The sequence below is a fragment of the Acomys russatus genome, chromosome 18, assembly GCF_903995435.1.
Source record: "Acomys russatus chromosome 18, mAcoRus1.1, whole genome shotgun sequence".
NCBI classification, from domain to species: Eukaryota; Metazoa; Chordata; class Mammalia; order Rodentia; family Muridae; genus Acomys; species Acomys russatus.
In genome coordinates, this window is record NC_067154.1 from 62563643 (window position 1) to 62585524 (window position 21882).

The following is a 21882-nucleotide window of genomic DNA, read 5'->3' on the forward strand; positions in this document are numbered from 1 at the left end:
ACAGGATGTGCCACAGGCAGCAGGACCACGCCTCTCTGGAGGAGCCCTCCTCTCACAGGATGTGCCACAGGCAGCAGGACCACGCCTCCCTGGAGGAGCCCTCCTCCCACAGGATGTGCCACAGGCAGCAGGACCACCCCTCTCTGGAGGAGCCCTCCTCTCACATGAGGAAGGCACTCGCTGAAGAGTGGAATTGTTTCACTGTTCTAGCAAGCTCACTGTACAGTGCCCACCTGGCTCTAGCAGGCCTCAGGACTGACAAGGCGTGTCAGGAGAACAGCACTGTTCTGGTTTGGGTTTTAGAATAAAAATCCGTGTGCCTTCAAATCGTCTGATTTCCTCTTCTTCATCATCATCATCATCATCATCATCATTTTAAAGTAAACACTTGATGCTTTCATGAGGACATTTTCATTTTTAAAAAAGATTCTGTTCCAAAGGAGCTTATATGTTAAACATGTACGTATACCCGGCCCCCCACGCACACCCCCACACGCACACCCTCATACGCACAGTGAAGGAAAGGGAAGCCAGGTAAAACCCAGGAATGATAGTGAGCAGATTTCTGTCCGTTTTCTGAAGCCCCAGGACTTCAGAGCTTGGCAGAGTTGCTTCCTAATAAACCCAGGCAGCTGAAGATGGTTCAGACTTTATCATACAGAGTGCGCCTATAAAGAACGCTAACAAGGGGACCAGAATGGAGATGCAGCCGCTCAGAGAGCCTTCTAGCCAGTAAACTCATCATCCAGAGCGCTTTCTGTCTGTCCCCTTATAACATAGTATTAACTCAATGTAAAAGCTTCTCTTGAATGGCAGGCTTATGTGTAACCTCCTTTTTACTGGCTTCATGTATTCAAACTCACAAAGTACGAAGACCAGGTCTTTAAGTTGGTTGCTTTAAACACTAAGCCTAAACATTAGACAGCATGATTATTTTAATTCCAATAAAGACTTTCTACTACAAAATTTTTAATTCTTTGCTGTACTTATAGACTTATAGACACAGGCAAAAAAAACCACAAAAAAACAAAAAACAAAAAAACCAAAAAAAACCAACCAAACAAACAAACAAAACCCATGGCATGACTGCTTGAGAGCTGAGCTGCTTGGCCTGTATTCATTTGCACTGACAAGCTAGGGGAAAGAAAACTGTGATGATTTAAGATGCGCAGGGAGATGGAGACACTCACAGCTTCTTAACACGAAAAGGTGGAAACCTGGCAGAATGTCAAAGGCAACGGGGTGCAGAGGCCACCCCAATAATACCCAGCAAACACCACGGAAAGGTTCTTGAACACGTGCAGAGAAAGAGAGAGAGGACAGTTCAGGAGGAAGAGTGCAGAAGGGTGTCACTCGCAGCTCCTTGGCCATGCTATGCAATGCAAGCTGTACTTCAATCAGAGCAAAGTGGACTAGCGCCGCGGGTGTGGCGCAGTAGTAGCGCATGGAAAAAAGGCACAAAATCCCTGGGTATGGAGAAAGGTATTTTTACATACGTAAGTATGACATGTGTGTGTGTATATGCATGTTCATATAACACATATGGGACTATAAATCCACCCCTGGGGCGTATGGACTTTATGTTTCTAGGCTTTGCAATCCAGAATTAGGCACAGGACCTAGTACAAGAAAGACTTTAAAGTGTGGCTGACTCGTGAGAGAGTGAATGGTGGGAACTGATGAGCCCTGTCATGCCCGGGGACTTCCTGCTCTTCCTCTGTGGAGGCTATGGAGCCCACGCATGGCGCGCCTCTCAGAAGAGATGGGCCTCAGGTAACATATGAAGCTCGACACAAGCTCAACATGGCGCCTTCATCAAGAGAGAAGGAACAGGGTGGGAGCTGGGACGAGGAGACGACCTGTGGTTGGTGCGGTGAAGGGTCAACATCACTGGTGCAGAGGAGCAAGGCATGCTGCTAATCAGGACAGAAAGTCCTTAGCTGACTACTGTGGGGGTCAGGCTGAGGACCTTGCTAAAGGGGGGGGGGGGCTCCCTGCAACAAAACAAAAACAAAAAACAAAAACTGACTGTAATATGCCTAAGGCCTTCTCAGGCTACCTCTAGATTTGCCGGAGAAACGCAAGGCCGAGTTGCAATCTCAGTGAAATCCATTCACTATGATAAATACTCAAGGCACAGGGGTTGCAAACACCCACTTTAAACTGGGCAGTAACCATGAGAGCTCCAACTCAAGCCTGCCAGGGCATGTGAACAGTTTAGGGGGCAGAACGGACGCAGAGACACCAAGCTGAGGGTAACTTTCAGGGCCAAGGCACTGAGACCTGAACCAACTATCACAATTTCATACTTTCTAAAGACCAAGTAATTTCAAAAATGTCAGACCAAGCTGGAGGTGACCCCGTGGGCTCCCCTTCACCCACTCTTTCCTGAACTAAAGTCAGTTCAATCTAATCAGTAACCAGGATCCGGGGAGGTGAGGTGGGCAGCGGGCTTCTGTGAAGGCTCCTGCTGTTGCAAGAACGTCAAACAAACCGACATCTGTTCATAACCCTAGCAGGGTCCCACAAGAGCCGGTGCCACCACGGCTACTGACCTGCAAACATGGAACATGTCCAGGTTCACTTCATTGAAGATATTTATAAACTCAAGACCTAACCATCTCTTTCTCATGCTAAAGTAAACACACAGTATAAATGCTAAGTTCGTGTCACTGGACCAAAAAAAGAAAGGTTATATGGTGAGCAATTTGTCACCAACTTCCCAGGAACGAAGCATGCATTAAATGAAGAACCAGCATCCACACTCTCAGCTGCTAAAACATCATGTGTTTTTATTTTGTCTTTCAGCACTAGGACTAGAACTGGGGCCTCGCCTATGCCAGTGGTCCACTACCAAGCTAAATACCCAGTCCAAAAGGCTTCATAAACCAACTACTTTTTGTATGGATGGCTCTTACAAACAATTTTATGATTATAAAGGAACTCAAAACAGATACACACATGCTATGTAAATATTAATGCATAAAACCGTGAACTGGAACACAGTAAGAGTAAAGAATCCAGGAAGGCATTACAAAAAAGCTTTACTTTTTTTCACCACTCTAAAAGAACATTCCATTCAGAAAGCCCAGCAAATTTATCTGTGTTTACTCAATGGAAGGATTTTTACTGTTGTAATGACTTTCCCTATGATCTCACAAGAGCAATCTTTAAAAGCCCTGGGAAGCCCTATATGACACATCCCACATGTTAAATCTATTCATATTTAATACCTAATATAAATATAACACTTTCTTCAAAAAAGATCTGATTACTGTGAAATTGATTCATAATTGCAAGTAGCTGCTTTACGAAGGTTATGTTAAGACTAATAAATGATGACTGAAGATATATTTCTGGAAAAAAAAATCCCTTAAATCTGAAGTTTTGATTTTCCTGGGGAAGAGTCTGAGAATGCTGAGGAGCTCCTGTCCTATGTACCTGCAGATCCTAACTGAACTGCCAACAGTAGACCGTGCAGGGTCACCACACTGTAGGAAACATGTCCAAGGGAGGGAGGAACCTCCCATTCTTGAGTCACAATCTTGTGGGAAACACACCGGCACCTGTCAGCTTTTCTGAGACTGAGGCAGCAGGAGCTGTGGTTAGCAGGGAGACCCTGGCCGAGGAAGTGATGGCGGTGTGCCTTCCTGCTCTGTTCACCTGTGGGCTCAGCAAGAAAAGCTGCCCTTGCTCTGCTCCCTGCGGGAAGGCATTCCATCCGCTTGTCCCCACTCTGGTCAACTGATATGCAGTGTTTATTTTTCTCTCAGCATGATAAAAAGGATGACCGAAGAGTGTGAGGCATGGTTATGCTTACTCGGGCAGAGTCCCCTTCTCCTGTGTCACAATGGAACTGCATATCTGCAGAGAAGCGGAGACTCAGGGTCTAGTCTGCACGCAAGTCAGGTGGAGGAAGAGTGGAGACTCTCATAGAGCTGGTTCAATCCGCCCTCAGAAATTAGGAAGGGGCAGCCTGGCCATAAACACGTATGAGCTCTGAGGAGTCCAGAGCTGGGGTGCAGCCGTGCAATTTTCCTGAAAATAACGCAGCCCACTCCACCCCCACAAACACAGCGCTTTGGCAGTTCAACCCGGGGCTCTGCTGTATTACTGATCTGGACCGCGGCATTATAAAAAGGGTAAGGAAACAAACACGTGTGACCTGCTCCGCCTCGAATGATAACATTATACGAACAGACTAAGGCATTCTCTGTTACAACACTGTTCCAAAGGACAAAGTAATGACGATGGTGGCAAGTAAGAAAGGCAAAACACGATGCTTACTTTCTTTAAACGCTTGACAGTAGCCAAGGAAGGACAACAGGAAGAACAGGGCACACAGCAGGTCTGCACGGCCAACCACACCAGCAACCTTAAGACAAGGGGGAGGCGAGAAGAAAGATTTACATACAAAGCAAGCTTTCTTCAATTCTGAATATACAAAACCCGCAACTTACCAGTCCCCACACCCTAACGACAACATGCTGGCAGTGCTACAAAGCAGCGGTGTTACCTTGCTCCTGCCTCCTTCTCTCTCCCCACTTTCTGGCCCAGGACTTCATTTCATTGCTTTAAGAGAACTGGGTTATTTGAGCAGACTGCTCTGGGCACGGCACATGTCTAGCAAAAGCTGTGTTATTTATTTAACACTTTACGCCCAAGAGCACCAGTAACCCAGGTTTCTCATGCCCCATAGGAGATTTTGAATAAAAAAAATGTTACCAGCTCAGAGGGCACAGCATTAAAAAAATAAGAACAAAATAAATCTTGGAACTGGCAAGATGGATCAGTGGGTAAAGGTACTTGCTGTACAAGCCTGGAGACATGAGTTCAATCCCCAGGACCCACATAAAGGGGATGAAGAGACCAAACTTCAGAGTCCTATAGCCATTACATACGTACCATCACATGCATGCCCCAATATCAGGCATGCACACACACATACACAATAATAATAATAATAATAACAACAACAACAATAATAACAATAGCAATAATGATAATAAATAATTATAATAATAAATTGAAAAGAATTTTAAATCTGATTAGAAACAAGAAGAACATAAAAGTAGGAAATATGTTAATAGTCAGCCATTTAGGCAGAAAGAAAAAGATTTCTCCTCATTTCCACAGGACAACTCTACCTTCCTTCCTTCCATCTCCTAGTGACAATGAGGCTATGCAATGTTTGTGTTCACTTCTTCCAGTTCTTCCCCAATAATTGCTCTCCACGGAACTCTACTCCTGAGTACTCTACTCCATGGGGTGTCCTTTCCCAACTGGTACCCAAATGTGGCATATCCAAATCACTTTAATGGATAGCAGATTAATTACTTCTCAAAGGACACATAAAATATCACGCCTGTGGAAATTAGCACACATACGTGTTTCCTAAGCGTGCGTATGGTCACCAGCTGCACAAGAATGCCTTTAAGAACAGCTTTCCTTTTGCATATGAAAGGCCGAGGTACACTCTCCTCTCCACTGCAGCTACAATCCTCCAACTAAGGTGCACCGAAAAATCATGGTGTCTTGAAGGGGTAAGAGGGTAACATGAGTAGATGAAGCCACCTCAGCAAGAGCCAAGTGTGACAGGAAACACACCGAGAGGTCAGTGTGATGGTCAGCAAGAGCATGTGTGACAGGAAACACACCGAGAGGTCAGTGTGATGGTCAGAAGAGCAAGTGTGACAGGAAACACACCGAGAGGTCAGGGTGATGGTCAGCAAGAGCATGTGTAACAGGAAACACACCGAGAGGTCCCTGTGATGGTCAGAAGAGCATGTGTGACAGGAAACACACCGAGAGGTCAGTGATGGTCAGAAGAGCATGTGTGACAGGAAACACACTGAGAGGTCAGTGTGATGGTCAGAAGAGCAAGTGTGACAGGAAACACACCGAGAGGTCAGGGTGATGGTCAGCAAGAGCATGTGTGACAGGAAACACACCGAGAGGTCCCTGTGATGGTCAGAAGAGCATGTGTGACAGGAAACACACCGAGAGGTCAGTGATGGTCAGAAGAGCATGCGTGTGACAGGAAACACACCAAGAGGTCAGGGTGATGGTCAGAAGAGCAAGTGTGACAGGAAACACACTGAGAGGTCAGTGTGATGGTCAGCAAGAGCATGTGTGACCAGAAACACACGGAGAGGTCAGTGTGATGGTCAGAAGAGCAAGTGTGACAGGAAACACACCGAGAGGTCAGGGTGATGGTCAGCAAGAGCATGTGTGACAGGAAACACACCGAGAGGTCAGTGTGATGGTTAGAAGAGCACGTGTGACAGGAAACACACTGAGAGGTCAGGTGATGCTCAGCACTATCAATCTGGCAGGATCTAGACTGAGTCAGGAGACAATCCTGTTGACATGTTTGTGAAGAAATTTCTAAACCTGTTAGCTGAGATCAACCAGCTGTTCATGTGGGCAGCACCATTTTATCAGCTGGGGCCTTTAACTCACTGAAAAGAACAGGAGCTAAACACCACCACTGCTTTCTCTCTACTCGCTGACTGGATATGCCCAGCTAGCTCATGCCTTCACACCATGATGGAGTGACAAACCCTGGCATCCCAGGGTTGCTTCTGTCAGGCACTCTGTCACAAAAATGGTATCTACCAGGCAGCGTAGGAAGCAAGGGGCAGAACAGCCTTAACGAGAGAACACGAAGAGACCATGGCAGCTCACTGGAGAGTTCTCAATTCAGCCAAGGACACAACAAGCAATGAGAGGTGCAGCCACAGAACAGAGCCTGGCATGTGGTGAGTGTGGCTCCCTGTTAGCTCCTTCATGAACTCGTGCTTCATGGCATAGGGTAAGGTGGCAGGCAGGAAAAGGACCAAGGACCCGGCTGCTCATCAGCGGCATGGGGGCAGGTAAGGAGGTGATCAGAGCACCTACGCTCTGTGGGCTTCTAGCGGGGATATGGGCGGAGGGGCTGTGGCAAACCCTCTGGTAACTGAAGCAACCAAAAGCAATGCAGAGTCACTGTCCTCCGAGGAGCCACAGAGGCAGCACAGGGGACCCGGGCCTTCTTGGAATGACTGAGGGGAAGATGCAGTCTGGACAAAAAAACAGGGACAAAGCCCAAAAGCATCAGGCTGCTGAAGCCCCATTTACAGAATGGTCAAGGGGCACACCAAGAAATGAACGGTAAGCAAGTAAGCTGAATCTGTGAGGGAAAGCTTCTCTGTCCTTCCGGTTGTGGGCTCAGTGTCTGACAGCGGAACCATCTCTCCACCCTTGTTTCTGGTAAAACTATTAAAGACCATCTCAAGCTTCTAAGTGATGAACCTTGCATTACCTGACATAAAAACACACAAAAGACAAATCTATGACAAATGTTTTAACATAAAGAAGGATTTAGCATTCCAATGAATATTTGTCCGAGTAATTAAAGAGAGCTCACAGCAAGGATTGTCCAAGGCTATCCAAGAACAGGCGATCCCCAGCCACTGGAGAATGACATAAGGAGGAGAAGGCTTTTCTTTTCTTTCTTTTTTGACATTTGCAAGGTATGTATTTCCAAGTAAATTTCTTTCCAACAGCTGTGTTTTTCTTTCAGATAACCTCAAACACTCTTATTAAGCTTTTCTGGGGGGAAAAAAAAAATCAATGCACCCTCCCTCAGTCTATTCACCAGGTGGCATCTGAATTTCCTTACAAAGGGACAAGACAGAGGGGGGAGGTGGGCGAGGGTTTCCCTCCTAATTCCTTTTGATGGATGGTGAGGGAACGCCTACAATCCCAGAACTTTAAAGGTGGAGGCAGGAGGATGAGAGTCCAAAGCCTTCTTCCTATAAAAAGCTACAATTGAATTTGAGACCAGCCTGGGATGCAAACACCATATCTTGTCCCCTCCCTGGCAAAACATCTGGATTCAGCAGATGGGTGGGTAGAAGTCTTGAAGAGGCCTCAGCTTTTCTGATACCAAAAGCCAGGTAACTTGTCATCTTTAGTCATGCTTTGAGGGCAGTGGTACAAGGAGGCCTCGGGTGTACCTCATCAAGGCCGCTGAGCCAAACCCAGACCCAGGCCTAAGTGATACCGTCTCCTGCCTCTCTTCCCTTACAGGAAACCTGTCCCCTGTCAGAAGCTTCATGCCCCTACTAACAATGCAGGGGTTGGGGTGGATTTGTATTTCCATCAGCTGAGGAACAAATCAATCTGTCTGTAATGATTTCCCTACCAATCAGAGCCCAGAGGGGATCTGACTGAAGTGTGACCAATTCGTCAGGGGCTAGGACATGTTCAGTGCTAAGTTAGTTCTGGTGGCACATCTTTATAGTCATAGCACTTTGGACACTGAGGCAGGAAGATCAGGGATTCAAGGCCAGCCTACATAACACCCTGTCTCCAGTAAACAAACAAACAACAAATAAAACTAAAACCTCAATAATAAAGAATAATAATAAAGAAATAATAATAAAGAAAAATATGTATTATATATTTCTTTATTTATATAATATATATAAAATATATAATAAAGAAACCATTAAGTGCCTTTTTTTAATACTAGGCAAAAATATCTTCCGTATTAACACTGGGTGTGAGAGTGTAAGAAGGCACAAAACACATTAATATTAATGACCAAGAGCTGCATGTCATTAACGCCTGGTAGGGCTCACACGGCTGCTCCATCCTCTTAATGCCAACACAGACACACTTACTGCGATCTGCACTGTCCTCCTGCCCCAGGGAGCCACATGCAGAGTGGGACTGCCATGGCCAGAGCACAGCAGAGAACTGACTGTGTCCCCAGCCTGGCAGGACACCTGTGTGGCATTCCCCTGCCACCTGAAGATAAGCTCCAGGTTTAAAGCTGGCGTTAAAAATGTAGAGTGGGAGATAACAGGAAAAAGCAGATAAGAGGAAATTGGCTAGTGTGTCAACATAATGAAAGGTAAACATACAAAGTATGTCTGTGAATGCTAATTTTTAATTATTCCTTATTTCCTTATTTAAATGGCTATCATAGAATGGCAGAGATGAAGAGAATTTTCAAATATTGCCTTTCTCTGCAAGTAGCCCTGCCCCACTGTGTGTGTGCGCGTGTCACACACGTGTGTCTGTCTGTCTTTGTATATGCACACACTTGAAGCATACCCAGGCTTTGAAATATTTTTATAAAAAAACTTTTACACTTAAAATCAGAATTTGGGGAAATCTTTAGCTAATCATTCAAATATTTTATTTTGGTTTACAATTATGTCCAATAGTCAGTTCAACCAGGGTTTTCCCAGAAAGTCCCACTTGTGTCAGATACAACACTGTTTTGAGATGCGACACTGTATCTGAGATGCAACACTGTATCTGAGGTGTACTGCTGTATCTGAGGTGTAACGCTGTATCTGAGGTGTACCGCTGTATCTGAGGTGTAACACTGTATCTGAGGTGTAACACTGTATCTGAGGTGTACTGCTGTATCTGAGGTGTAACGCTGTATCTGAGGGGCAACACTATGTGAGGTGCGACACTGTATATAGGCGGGACACTATCTGAGGTGCAACACTGTATCTGAGATGCAACACTGTATATAGGCGGGACACTATCTGCCGTAGAACACTATATATAGGTGGGATACTCTCTGAGGTGCAACACTGTATCTGAGGTGCAACCACACTTAGACAGGAGAAGTGAAGCTGAAACTAACTGTAATTTGGTCACAGTTGTGCACAAATGAGAGTTAAAGGGTTTTAAGTGGACTCTTATACCATCAGCCCATAGCCTTTCACAAAAGATACAGAAGGCAACGTGAAAATTCCATTGTATCTACTTGGCATAGCGAGTAGAACTGGGCGAATCTTCTACTGAGGCTAGAAAAGGCTGCCCAGTTAGAGGAAAGGGATCCAAAGGCTGGCAACGGAGTCAGAGGTCTCCCCTTCTCTAAGAAAGGGAAGGGACATGGGGGGAGGGGAGAATGAGAGACTAGGAGAAGACAGAGGGGAACTTCCTACTGGCATGTAAAGTAAGTAAATAAATTCCATGGTTTTCTTGGTACCAAAGAACAGACATGAGAAATCAGATTCCAAAAACAAAAATTCTGCTTAACATTTTAGGATTGATTAAGACCCTCAGCAGGACAATCAGTTAAATGTGGGTATTTAAATGTCTGCTAAAGTTCAAAGTCCACTGTGAGAGAAAGCATACAGAGCGTTCTACTCCAGGCACTTTGTAGTTCCAGGATAACTGAATTAAGCTCTTACTCCAGCAACATGCTACCTCATACTTCGCAAGGTTCAGGTATGCATATAGGGGGTTCCTGACAACCTGAAAAACGCCCTTAAATCTCAGTCTGTGTCTAGAGTACACTCTTCTTTGTGCCCTAGGCAGAGGCATGGCCACAGGGCAAGACCTGGGCAAGTCTGTTACGGGGAAGCTATCCAAAGGGCGAGGAGGAAGATGGACCATGGAACCTTGGGGTTTTACTATATCCTGCCCTCACTTTTCTTCATCCTCTTGGGATACTTACTGCCTGTAAAGTAGTACCGGAGCACGTGACGTCATAGTGCTTTTATGCTAATTGAGAACCTTTTTTGTAAACCACAAAGTTAGCTATTGCAGAAAAAGTGCCCTGGGCCAGGTGTGCTTGCTTTTAATTCTAGAACTCGGGAGGCAGAGGCAGGTGGATCTCTGTGACTTAGAGTCTGGGACAGTCTATATAGGGAGTTCTATGCCAACCACGGCCTACATAGTAAAATCCTGTCTCCCACCAAAAATGAATAAGATAAATAAAAATACCCCAGTCTCTGCACTGAGGAAGGCTCCAGAGTCACACAACAGCCTTGAAGCTGGTGTTATTGCCAGGCTAAACAGACAGTGCCACTGGAGATCCCAGCACACTCTGAGGAGAAAGTCTCCCAGCATGGTAGCTATTACATTTCCATAAAGACATGTCTTTGACCTGGGACCCACTGTTTCAAGTGCCCGACAAGGAGAGTGTTACATACGTCCTGAAGACAGTGCAGTTGGTAACCTAGAGCTCTGCAAACACAGGTAGCGCAAGAAGAGCCCATTTCAGAAAACCGGGTGACACATAAAATGTCTTAGCTCTTACACAAATGCAGACTGTCACACGAAGGGGGGGGGTGATACTTACACACTCAGTGTGCACTGGATGGACAGCAAACAGCAGTGCCGCCAGCAGGGACGCTCTGGGGGCCAAGTGCACCCTCCGGCCTTTACTGGTGTACTGCAGACCACCAAACAGCACTGAGAAGACATCCACCATGAGGATGGAGACGCCACTGTGCAGGAGGATGTTGACCACATGGAAACCCACGGGGTGGAAGCCTCCAGACAGGTAGTAGTTGATCCTGAAACAGGTGGGGGTTGCTCACGGTGGACGCATAAAGCACATGAAAAACTGCACAAAGGTAATAATGCCCGCCCAGCCAAGAAACCTGAAGAAAATGAACACAATCTGCCATCGAGGAGAGTGGACGGAAATGGCCGCGTCACAGGGGAAGGCTATGCCACCAGGGGCCTGGATTTAAGTTAGCCAGGGAGCCCACACATCTGCACACACACACAAAAGCACTTTCACACTATGTACCCCCAGCCTTCTCCCACAGGACACCCTCCTGCGGTTAGTTCGGTTCTTCCTTTTGCTTGTGTTTCAACTGCTGGTGGTTCTGTTTTTAAATGTTTCTTTGCAAGAGCTGTTTAAATACATTTAAATGCATCGCAGAAATAGGTATATGAACTCTTTCACATGACTGACTGGGAGCTCTGGTTAACGGGGGCCAGAGAAGTCATCTTTAAACTTCTTTTTTGTTACATATTGACTTGGGAACAGTAGGATGATTCAGAGCTTAACTTTGCCACGGAAACAAACACACAGAGTTTTATAGGATGCCTGTATTGCCGTGGTGTGTGTTGTATGCTCCCTTGGTGCTTTGCTGAAGGTTGGGCTCTCTGAGAGCCAGCGAGGCAGATGCTTTGCTGGAGCGAGCATCATCCTTGCACAGGGTCCAGGCTAACCTCTGAGTAACTCTAGTTCTCGTTTCTGCAACTGAAATGGAGAGTCCTCAGGTGCATCCCCTCAGCCTTCCTGTGGCCCACTTCCTGCATCCCCTCAGCCTTCCTGTGGCCCACTTCCTGCATCCTCTCAGCCTTCCTGTGGCCCACTTCCTCAGACCTGAAATGAGCCCAGAAATCTTAGAATACGCATGTACTCCGCCTACCTAAGAACTAATGACTGGACCACCCCCGCTCCCACAGATGCTGTCACATGGAAGCATCAAACGACAGATGCTCTTGTTCTTCCTGTTACATCTTACCTGAAAGTCAGGACAGTGAGCGGCCGGTAGGACTTGTGGCTGCTGTTGCTGCTCAGTCTGCTGCCCCAGAAGTCATGATGCCACAGGTCGCCCAGGGGTGTGTCTGATTGGAGGTCCTGCAGGAACACAGTGAGACATTCTGGAGGAGAAATCATGACCCTCCCCTAGTCCAGCTCCCCCAAAGCTGTCAACTCTACCCCCTTCATCCTTCCTGTTAGTCTTGCACCCAACCCCATCATCTTGGATATGGCCAGGCTCCCTAGAAGGACCACTGTATCCTCACATTCTATACACAAAGTACTTCGCAGTGCACATCGCTCTTCCTATCCAGCTAGTGTACAGCCTTTCAATAGATTCCCACCTTTGCTAGGTCAAAGCTGATATCCTAAGGTTGGGCCTCAGGGCATCCGTCTGTCTGACTCCATGTTCCTGCCCCATCGTTCATTAGTTCCCTCCGCAGAGGCTGGCACAGGCAAGTCTGCCCCCAGACGGTCATCGGCAACCTTCTAACATCCTGAGTGGATCTTAATCCATCTCCGCGGGCTCTGGGGCATCGCATATCTGTCCGTCCCGTTGGCCCATGAGACACTGGTTACTCACAGCTACGGCTTAAGCTTCTCTATCGTTAGACTGGACCTGGGCCACATGAGCTGAGGTGGAGAAGGAATCTCTCCTGTACTGTATGGAGGCAACACCGGCCAATTAAAAAACAAACCTATGGCCTGTGGCTGAGGCAGGAAACAGGTGAGCCATTGGCAGGCACAGGGGATTCTGGGAAAGAGCCAGGTGCGTGAGATTTAGCTGGTAAGATGTGAGGAAGACGGACGGATGTGTGGTGCCTGAGCTCAGGTAGCCAGCCACATGGCAGAAGGAAGATTTGTAGAATGAGTTCGTTTATGTTATGAGCTGGTCAGGGAAGAGCCTTGCTGTATGGCCTAGGTATCTGTAAATACATCTTGAGTCCCATGAGTCATTATTCTGGGAGCTTGGGACCGGGAAGGAAAAAAAATCACCTGAAACAGAATGGTGCCCTACTCCACTGAATGAGGACAGGGTGGTGGTGGCAGCACACGCCTTCAATCCCAGTACTTGGGAGGCAGAGGCAGGTGGAACTCTATGAGTTCGAGACTAACCTGGTCTACAGAGTGAGTTCTAGAACAGCCAAGGTTACACAGTGAAACCCTGTCGAAAAAACAAAAACACAGTGCCGAATGGACTGACCACATGGCTACATAAGGTCAACACTAGCCTTTCATAGCCAGTTAAATAAGATAAGGTATGAAAAGAATATCAGTTTAAAGGGCCCACTTTTGAGCATGAGTTAAGCAGATTGTAAAACTGGGGGGTGGGGGGGGACTTTCCGTACCATTTTAAAATATAAAATTACTAAATATTAAATAACACTCTCTTTCTGCTGAGGAAAATTTAACCTTATAGCATAGCAAGCATGACTAAATGCATGTCCCGTTTACATTTACAGTATGAAAGGAAGGTGCTGGAAGGATTAATTGCGAGGGCTGGAGAGATGGGTCCGAGGCTACAGCATGACCCTCCCTCTCAGGGGAGCTGGGTTCAGGTGCCAACACCCACGCTGGAGCGCACAACTCCTTCTAACCCTCATTAGCTCCTGACCCCAGCAAATGGCTGTACCTACCAGGAAAAACTACACTGTTCTCAGCTTCCTAAGAATGGTCTTTTGGGCACAGGGCTCAAGCACTGAAGAAATGGCTACGAGCATTAAGAAGACAAACTGATCTCAACGAGGGCTTGCAAGCATTTGCAATTGCGGCCCCAGATGATTCAAAGGCCTTTCCTGCCCTCACCTCAGGCACCTGCATACAGGCATGTGCACACGTGCTGCATGAACACACACACACATACACGCACACACACAAACACATACACTTTTTCAAAAGCCGTTCCCTAAACAAGAGGTGGTTAAATGGCTGATGATTTCAAAAGAACAAATTTCCACGCTGCAGCAGCAGTCTGGTCTTTAGTACTTGCTGCTGCAAGGCCTCAAGAGGAGGAGCGGAAGCAAAGTTATCACTTGATTCTTACTGCAACTTTCACTGCTAACCAGCTTCAGGGCCTTAAAGATCTAGATCAACCATCCAAGGAGCCAGCTGGATGTTTTACAACCATCACAGGATCCATCTGTTAACTGAGGGACAACAGTGGAAGCTGAGGCCTTTGTGTTCTGCCACGAAAGTGCCTGCTCGGGAGTAGCACTGTATCCTCCCTCTGAACAGAAAATGAACACCAAAGAAGCTCTAAATATTTAATTCAGCACAGCTCACATGAAGCAGAGTGTGTAAGAGAAAGGTTGTTTTTTTTTTTTCTTTCTTTCATGATTTATAGGAATGCTAGATTGTATCTGAAGTTCCTCCTAATACCACTGACTCAGAGATCATCTTATGGAGGGAAAAAAACAAAAACAAACAAACAAGCAACTCAGCATAAGGAAGCACTTAGCAAACAGTACCCACCACCTCAGACCCAGAAACCACCTGCTCATATCATGAAGATGCAGCAGCCTCGGGAGTGGAGCTGAGAGCTCTATTCACAGGGAAGGAGAAGAGCCAGGCTGTGGAGTTACTGCAAGGGGCAGTGAGGGCATCCCAGGAAACATTGCTCCAAGGTCCAAGATGCCTGTCCCCTTCCTCTCACATGGAAGGAGAGCTACAGCAAGTACCAGCCCTCCACACAGCAGAACCCAGGCTTCCCTACCTTCCCAGCTCAATGGAAATTCTCCAACACAGGATCTGAATTAACCCCTCACATACCTAAGCGGAGGCTGAGGAAAACCACAGTGAATAGCAGAACTTAACAAGTAAAGGTGACTCTTTATTGGGAAAGCTAGTCTGTGGCTAGCAGGTCATCAGTGGCACAGCTGTCCAGGGCAACTTGCTCCTTTTAAGAAGCACGGTCAAGGAGGAACTGCAAAGAAGTCACCCACTATGGGTGGCAGGTGGACACAAGGCAAGGAAGTCACAAGTGGAATCACGAGCTAAAAGCGACCATCAACAGATCTTGGCATGGTGGTACACGCCTTTAAGCCCAGCACTCAGGGGATCCCTGTGAGTCTGCAGCCAGTCTGGCCTGCACAGCAAGTTCTAGTCTGCTCAGAGCAACACAATGAGACCCCGACTCAAAAAGCGTTAGTTACAATATCATGCTACAAACAAAGCACCTGCAAGTCAAGCCCTGCTTTCTCTAACTTCGTAACACACAGTCTTGCCGTGTAGAGTTTTCTTTGACATTTTCTCTGTAATAGGATTTCTCCTCATTGGTGACGTGTGTGTGTGTGTGTGTGTGTGTGTGTGTAGGTCAGAGGACGACTTGTGGGGACTCTATGTTCTCCTTCCACAGTGTGGGTACTGGGGACTGAACTCGAGTCACAAGGCTTGGTGGCAGATGCCCCGGCCCTTCATTTCTTATGAGCAGGCAACAACGCTGCTGCAGAAGCTCCTTCAATGACACGCCCCAGACAGGTGTATTCTGTCAAGCTCTGGTCATGGGTAAGCAACAAACCTGTGTGCTGAGTAAAAAGTTATCAAAGGGGGTGCACCTCATGTCACCTCTGAGCACTGGTTCTGCTGTTTCTTTCTCTCTTACTCTCACTGTCTTTTGGCTTATTTGAATCTTTTCCTTCCCTTTTTACAATTAAAAAAAAAAAAAAAGACTATTTTCCTGGCCTCATAAAGCTGCAACTGGTAAACAAGATTGACTAGGAGTTTGCAAGGTCAGCAGATTGAGTCTCCGACCATGAAGTGAGCAGGAACACTGTATCCCTTGGCAGCACATTGCTTTCTCCCGGCAGCTGCCAGCGCACTGCCCTCACACAGCAGAGCGCACCGGCATAGCCAGCTGCTGCCTGCTGCAGATCACAGACCTTTCAGTGAACAGTTTTACCCATCCAGCACTAGAGCCAATGGGGCGAGTCTTTCTTTCCTCTCATAGTTCTGGAACATTCCACAAAACCTGAGGTCCTCAACCTTTGATGCCCTGCAACACCCCGGACTTGTAATCTTAGCAGAATGGCCTCTCTGATCACATGTAGACGGGGTCTCCTGAGCACAAGCAGGGGCTGACGACGTGAGGCAATGGATTTAGGAGATCATACATAAAATGAAATGGGCAATCTACAGCTCGTGAGACCCAGACCGAGAGTCAACCCGACTTAACAGAGAACTAACGACGACGTGGACGGCGACTGAGACAAGGAAAACTGGCACGTTTACATTTCCTGAAAGATCGAGACACAAACCTTATTGTTAACAATAGCTTCGGAGTCATCAAAGACAAAGTCTCCATCATAGCTCCTTGCAAAACACAGAAGAGAAACAAGTCCCACGACTAACTTAGCCCAGAAAGGGGGAAGGACAGTTGGGATGACGTGATCCAAGTCAGCATCCAGCTCGGCCATCTTGAAAGCTGCAGGCTGGTGGCCTCCTGCTCCAGCATTATGCTGGTTAGAGACCTGCAAGGGAAAAAACATCAGGTGAGCATGCCTAAGCACATTTCTGCAGCGGACACTCATTACTGCCAGCAAGCGAGAGCTAGATTGGTTAAGTATGCTATGATTTTATAGAGTGCAACCATTAGACGTGTTAAGCTGTGGTTTTCAAACTCTAGTGGGCAGAGAAGTGACCTGGGACTCGGGAAGACTTCCAGACCCAGCATGGCCAATGAAATCAGAAGCACCGGGCTTCTGATGTTTCCTTTAGGAAATCGTGTCCTCTAAGCCCATAAAGCAAGTCATTCTTTAATTCTCAGAGCCAGTTTACAAGGCTTCTGAAAGTGAGGAAGTGTTCTCTGTTGGCACACTGGGGGATGCGGAGTTAGTTACCCAGTGCACTGTGTGAAACACAACTGTTACCCTGACACACCTTACAGTCTATGTGTGAAAGACTCAAGTGCACACGACGATGACTGACTGGGCTGGGGTTTACAGAGAGATGGAGGAACTGACTTCTGTGGAAGGTCCCAGAAGGAACTGCGCTGTCCCAACGTGGGGAGACAACTGTGCACGAAGACCTGACTATCAGCACCGGGAAGAGTCAAGTTAGGAATACAAGCTTACTCAGAACCTTCAAAGTGGTTTCACTGCAGTGTGAGTCTCTCTGTTTCCTGTCAAAGAAGCCCTTTCTGGCTGGGAGTGGCACAAGAGCCTGGGCCAATTCCAAGGCTCAAACATACAGCTATCTGCAAATCAGCTATCCGCCTCAAGTCCCGCCACACCCTCCACAAGTGCCTTTCTTCTGCACAGGTTGCTGGGGTCCAGTCTTGTGTTTGGAGAGTTAGCTGAATTCTTAGAAGCTATTCCAAGGACACCGCCTGCCCGACACCGCCTGCCCTAGAGCTTTCATTGCCCATCACTAAGGGAAGCTGTGGTAGGAACTCAAAGCAGGCACCTTTGTTGCAGAGGAATGCTGCTCACTGGCTTGCTCAGCCTGCTTTTTCTTATGCAGCCCAGGCTCATCTCGCCTGCCCAGGGGTAGCACCGCCCGGTGGCCAGAGCCCTTCCACATTCATCACTAATCAAGAGAATGCTCCTGCAGCTTGCCTGCAGGCCAATGGGACAGAGACATTTTCTGAGTCCTGGGTGTTTTAACGGGTATTTAGTGAAGGCTAGCTACCATTATATTTTCCCATGAGGGCAAACAAGCTTTGGAATAGCTCCTTTAGGACTGGCTTTCTGGTATAGAGGCTCTAGTCCTCCCCCACTAAGACAACCTCCTTCCTTCGTCCATGCTAATGAGTGCAGACTCCCAGCCCCTTGACTGGGACGCGGCTTGGTTGCATTTGTTCCAGATCTCCAAGCAAATACACAGATTGGCAAGAGGGTCAACCAAACAGGAGTCTGAGGTCACAGATTTTGCTTTGTGTTTACAGTCTTAGGCAGACAGACGGGCAGCAGGGAACACCTTTCAATGGCAGTGCTGCTCCCCCTCAGAAGCACAGTCCCATTTACCATCCAGACACAAAAGCCTGCAACTTTCCCTCTGGTCTTCCCTGAGCATTGCTGCCTGATGTAAGGCTTTGCTCTTAGCGGGCACTGGGGGAATGGTCCACCTACTTTCTGCAGCTCTCTTTTCTTTCCACTGAACAAGGCAAACCACTCTTTAAATCCTAACTGCAGTCAGGTCACCACGAAGACCCCTGAGTGCTGTTTCACATTCTAGCTAAAGAAATTACTTCCACTACTTCAAAATATAAAACAAACAACAAACTTAGGAAGACACCATGAGCTTAAAAATGGAAGGAATAAAATGTTCTTTGATTTAGAAAAATCGCTGTGCAGGAACACGAATGGTTTATACCAATTTTAAACGTGTAACAGACTATGTGGAAGCTACAAAAGATCATATAACTGGTTCTGATACTCTTGGGTTGAGCCCTAAACATTTGAATAGGAAATCAGTTTGTTAGGAAGTTCAAACGGCCATGTGATTACTGACTGGTGAACAATCTGTGTCCCTAAATCAGCTGCTGTGCCTTTCCTGACTATCCATGTTCACGGCCCACGCCAATCATTTTGGTATTCAAGCAACAGCCCACACACATGTAGGGTGAACTGTGGACACCCAACATCTGGGGTACCATGATGGACCAGGCCCCTTCTTTTGGGAAGTCAACTGAATTGATGAGTTCATGGCAAATCGATCTCTCCTCTTGCCCTGTGGTGACCAAAAACCATAGGACCTACAGTGCAGGCATTCTGTCCTCCTCCCTAATCCTCAATCCTCATCATCGGCTCTCACCGTTTCTGCTCTCAGGGATCGCCACTTAGCCCAAGCGTTTGCTGCAGTGGAAATACTCAACCGCTCCCATTTGCTTAATAGACTTGTGTTCACATACATAGCAGAGCAGCTCAGAATACGCCTTTCATCAGCAAACCCACAAAAAGTTAGAATATGTTAGGAGAGCCTATGTGCAGTTCTCGGGGTCCACTCCAGCAGCGGCAGCAGAGGTCGGGGGATAAAGGAACACGGAGCTGCCCTTCCCTGAGCTACGCCGCTTCCCTAAGGGTCGGTTTCCTCAGCCGTAGAGTGAGGCGCCGCTGTGTTCCTCGGGCTGTGGTAAGGACTGAGTGAGGCGATGTGAGCAGTTAGTCTGCATGTTGTTTTTGATCAGTTCCTAGTCCCTGACCCCTTGTCTTAATATTAGTCCACGCTGCCATCTTAACAACCAGCAAAGCCCATCAGGTGACAGGATGTACCCAAGAAAGAGTGAAACCCTTCTTCCAGGCAGATCTACAGCATATGGCTTCCCTGGTGAGGCACCTTTGCACACTGTCCATACCGCACAATGACCCTGATCCCAACTCTCCTGCTAACAGGAACTGACCTTTGCTCTGCAATAAGGCTTAGTGCATGGGTAAGCGAAACCATGGCCCCCGGGAGGTGGCCAAGACCTTTACATCCATGTCACAGCATAGGAAAGGGCACTTAATGTTTTCACTAAACAACACGCCTTATTGGTCTTGTCACACGTGATGCCCCGCCTCTTCAGCCACAGCTGAGGACGCTCCCTGTGCCTGCCTCCCTTCCAGCAGTGACCCATCTACACAGAATCTATGGCTGAAAAGAGTGACAATAACAAAGCTGGTGTTCTGGTGGCCACTGGACTCCGGGGCTCCTCAGAGTGGTCCAATGTGGAACAAACCTGTCGCAAAGTGGTACCTTACCCTCCGGATGCAGGAACTGACCCTTGGGAAACAATGTAGCTCAGGAAGGGGCAGCCACCAGTTCCTGTATCCCCAATTCTAAAACTCCCCCCCCCCCCCCCCGCTATTAAGCCTTAATTTCCAGGAGGTTAAAACAAATCCATCCATCCATCAAAAGGTCAAAAAGATCTCAAACAGCGTCTCCTCAAAGGCTAAACGGCGCTGGGCTGTGAACCACGGACCTGCAATGCCAGTGGACACCAGCCCCAGGCTGCAGTGCAGCAGAGCAATACCCAACCTAGATGATTCACCCTGGTCAAACAGCAGTAGCCACCTAATGGAGGCTCTTCCACAGGCGTGGAGGAGAGGCTCGTGTCCTCTACGTTAAGGGCGACGCATCCAGGGCCAGCTACTCTCCAGGGCAAAACATGACCTTGCCTCTGGAAATCAGGCTAAAAATGTGGTGGTTTCTGACCAGTACTCTGGTAGATGCAGGGAGAGCTAGCAGACACAGTGCCCGAGGCCGAAGAGCCCGGCATGCTCTGTAGTGTTGAGCCAAAGGCAGAGTAAGGTGCATCCTGTGGTGATCCACCTTCCCAATTCAAGATCGATAGTCCCAGTGGCTGTCCTTTGGAGGTTTACCACTCAGAATTCCTGCCTCAGAAAGTTTCCACTTTGCTAGGCAGGCCAGCACCGCCCCCCACTTTGCCCCTAGGAATGCAGGTACAGGGGACAATACGGGGGCCCCAGTCAATCTTTATTATAAATTGTTTCTAAAGTTAATTTCCCCCATCCATCTGTTCCCGGGGGAGAGAGCAAAGTGTGGATGACTCAGTGACTAGATCTTCCCTCTGACTCCGCCTCTCTTTTGTGTGTACTTAAAAAAAGAAAGAGAGCACAAACAGCCCCCCAGTCACAACATCAACAACCCAGACTCCCCGTAGAGTTTGCAGGAGGTGAGGAGGTCTCTGCATGACCTGCTCGGTTTTCCCCCAACTCCTGGCAGGTCGGTGGCTTATGGCTCCCAGGCCATTGGTACCGGTTCTGCTCCACACAGGAGCATAAAGTAGCTGGCACTTCTGGCGCTGCCGGGTGGTTGGCCGCGTAACCCTGGGCGGGCGGCCAAGCTACCCGGCTGTGTCCAGCCGCCGCCAGTGCCTTGGCCAGCTGGCGACCAGGCGCCGGGACCCCGCGGCCAGGTGGCTGCAGCGCTGGGCACACGCTCCCGGGCTTGTTGCACGGCTGGGTCAGGCGGCGGCAGGCACCGGGGCTGGCGCAGCGACCTCGGCTGCGTCAGGGCAGTGCAGGAGCCTGAGCCCGGGGCGCGCACCCCTGACCGCGCGCTCTTTGTCCGGGGCGCGGCTTCCACCAGGGCGCAAACCGCCGGGGGCCCGCGTCTCCCGGAGGCAGCTCGGGTCCCAGAGCTAACTCCTCCAGCAGAGGTGCGGGGCTCGGGCGCCGCCCCCAGGCCCCCCGCGCTGGGTTGGCGGCTCAGCGGAGAGCCCGGGAGCCGGCGCCCGCACCGCGCCCAACTCCGAGCGCCCCGCGGCTGCGCTCGGCCCACGGCAGGCCGCCCCGCGCGTTACCTGCAAAGAGCCCGAGCCGCGATCGCATCTCCCTCCCGCGTGCTTAAAACTCCGGTGGCTCCGGGAGCCCGCCGCCGCCAGGGGAGGGGCCGCCGCCCCGCCGCCCCCGCCCGCCCCCCTCCTACCTAGCCGCGTCCCGCCCCCCGCCGCGCCGCTCCCCACTCGCGGCCGCCCGCTCCCGGTTAGTCCCGCCCCCCGCCGCGCGACCATCGGTTTCCCTTTCCATCACTCACGAGCTCCTCTTGAGCTCATTGGTACGTGTCGGGGTGACGTGGGAACAGGGCGCTCGCGGCGGAGGAGGAGGCGCAGGGCCAGACGGTCTTCGCCGGGAGGAGAGAGCGCG

At 48.7% G+C, this 21882-nt stretch overlaps 1 protein-coding gene across 1 annotated transcript in view; it reads right to left on the reverse strand.

Moving 5' to 3' along the window:
* Tmtc4 (transmembrane O-mannosyltransferase targeting cadherins 4) overlaps positions 1 to 21639 on the reverse strand; it is a 58069-nt gene extending 36430 nt beyond the window's left edge. Inside the window, exons 1-5 of the mRNA XM_051161005.1 lie at positions 21540 to 21639; positions 16552 to 16764; positions 12282 to 12397; positions 11099 to 11315; positions 4288 to 4375 (exon numbers count right to left, since the gene is read on the reverse strand). Coding sequence (XP_051016962.1) covers positions 4288 to 4375; positions 11099 to 11315; positions 12282 to 12397; positions 16552 to 16710 — 580 coding nt within the window. The 5' untranslated portion in view covers positions 16711 to 16764; positions 21540 to 21639. The remainder of the gene's footprint in view (positions 1 to 4287; positions 4376 to 11098; positions 11316 to 12281; positions 12398 to 16551; positions 16765 to 21539) is intronic.
* Positions 21640 to 21882: the final 243 nt, after the last annotated feature.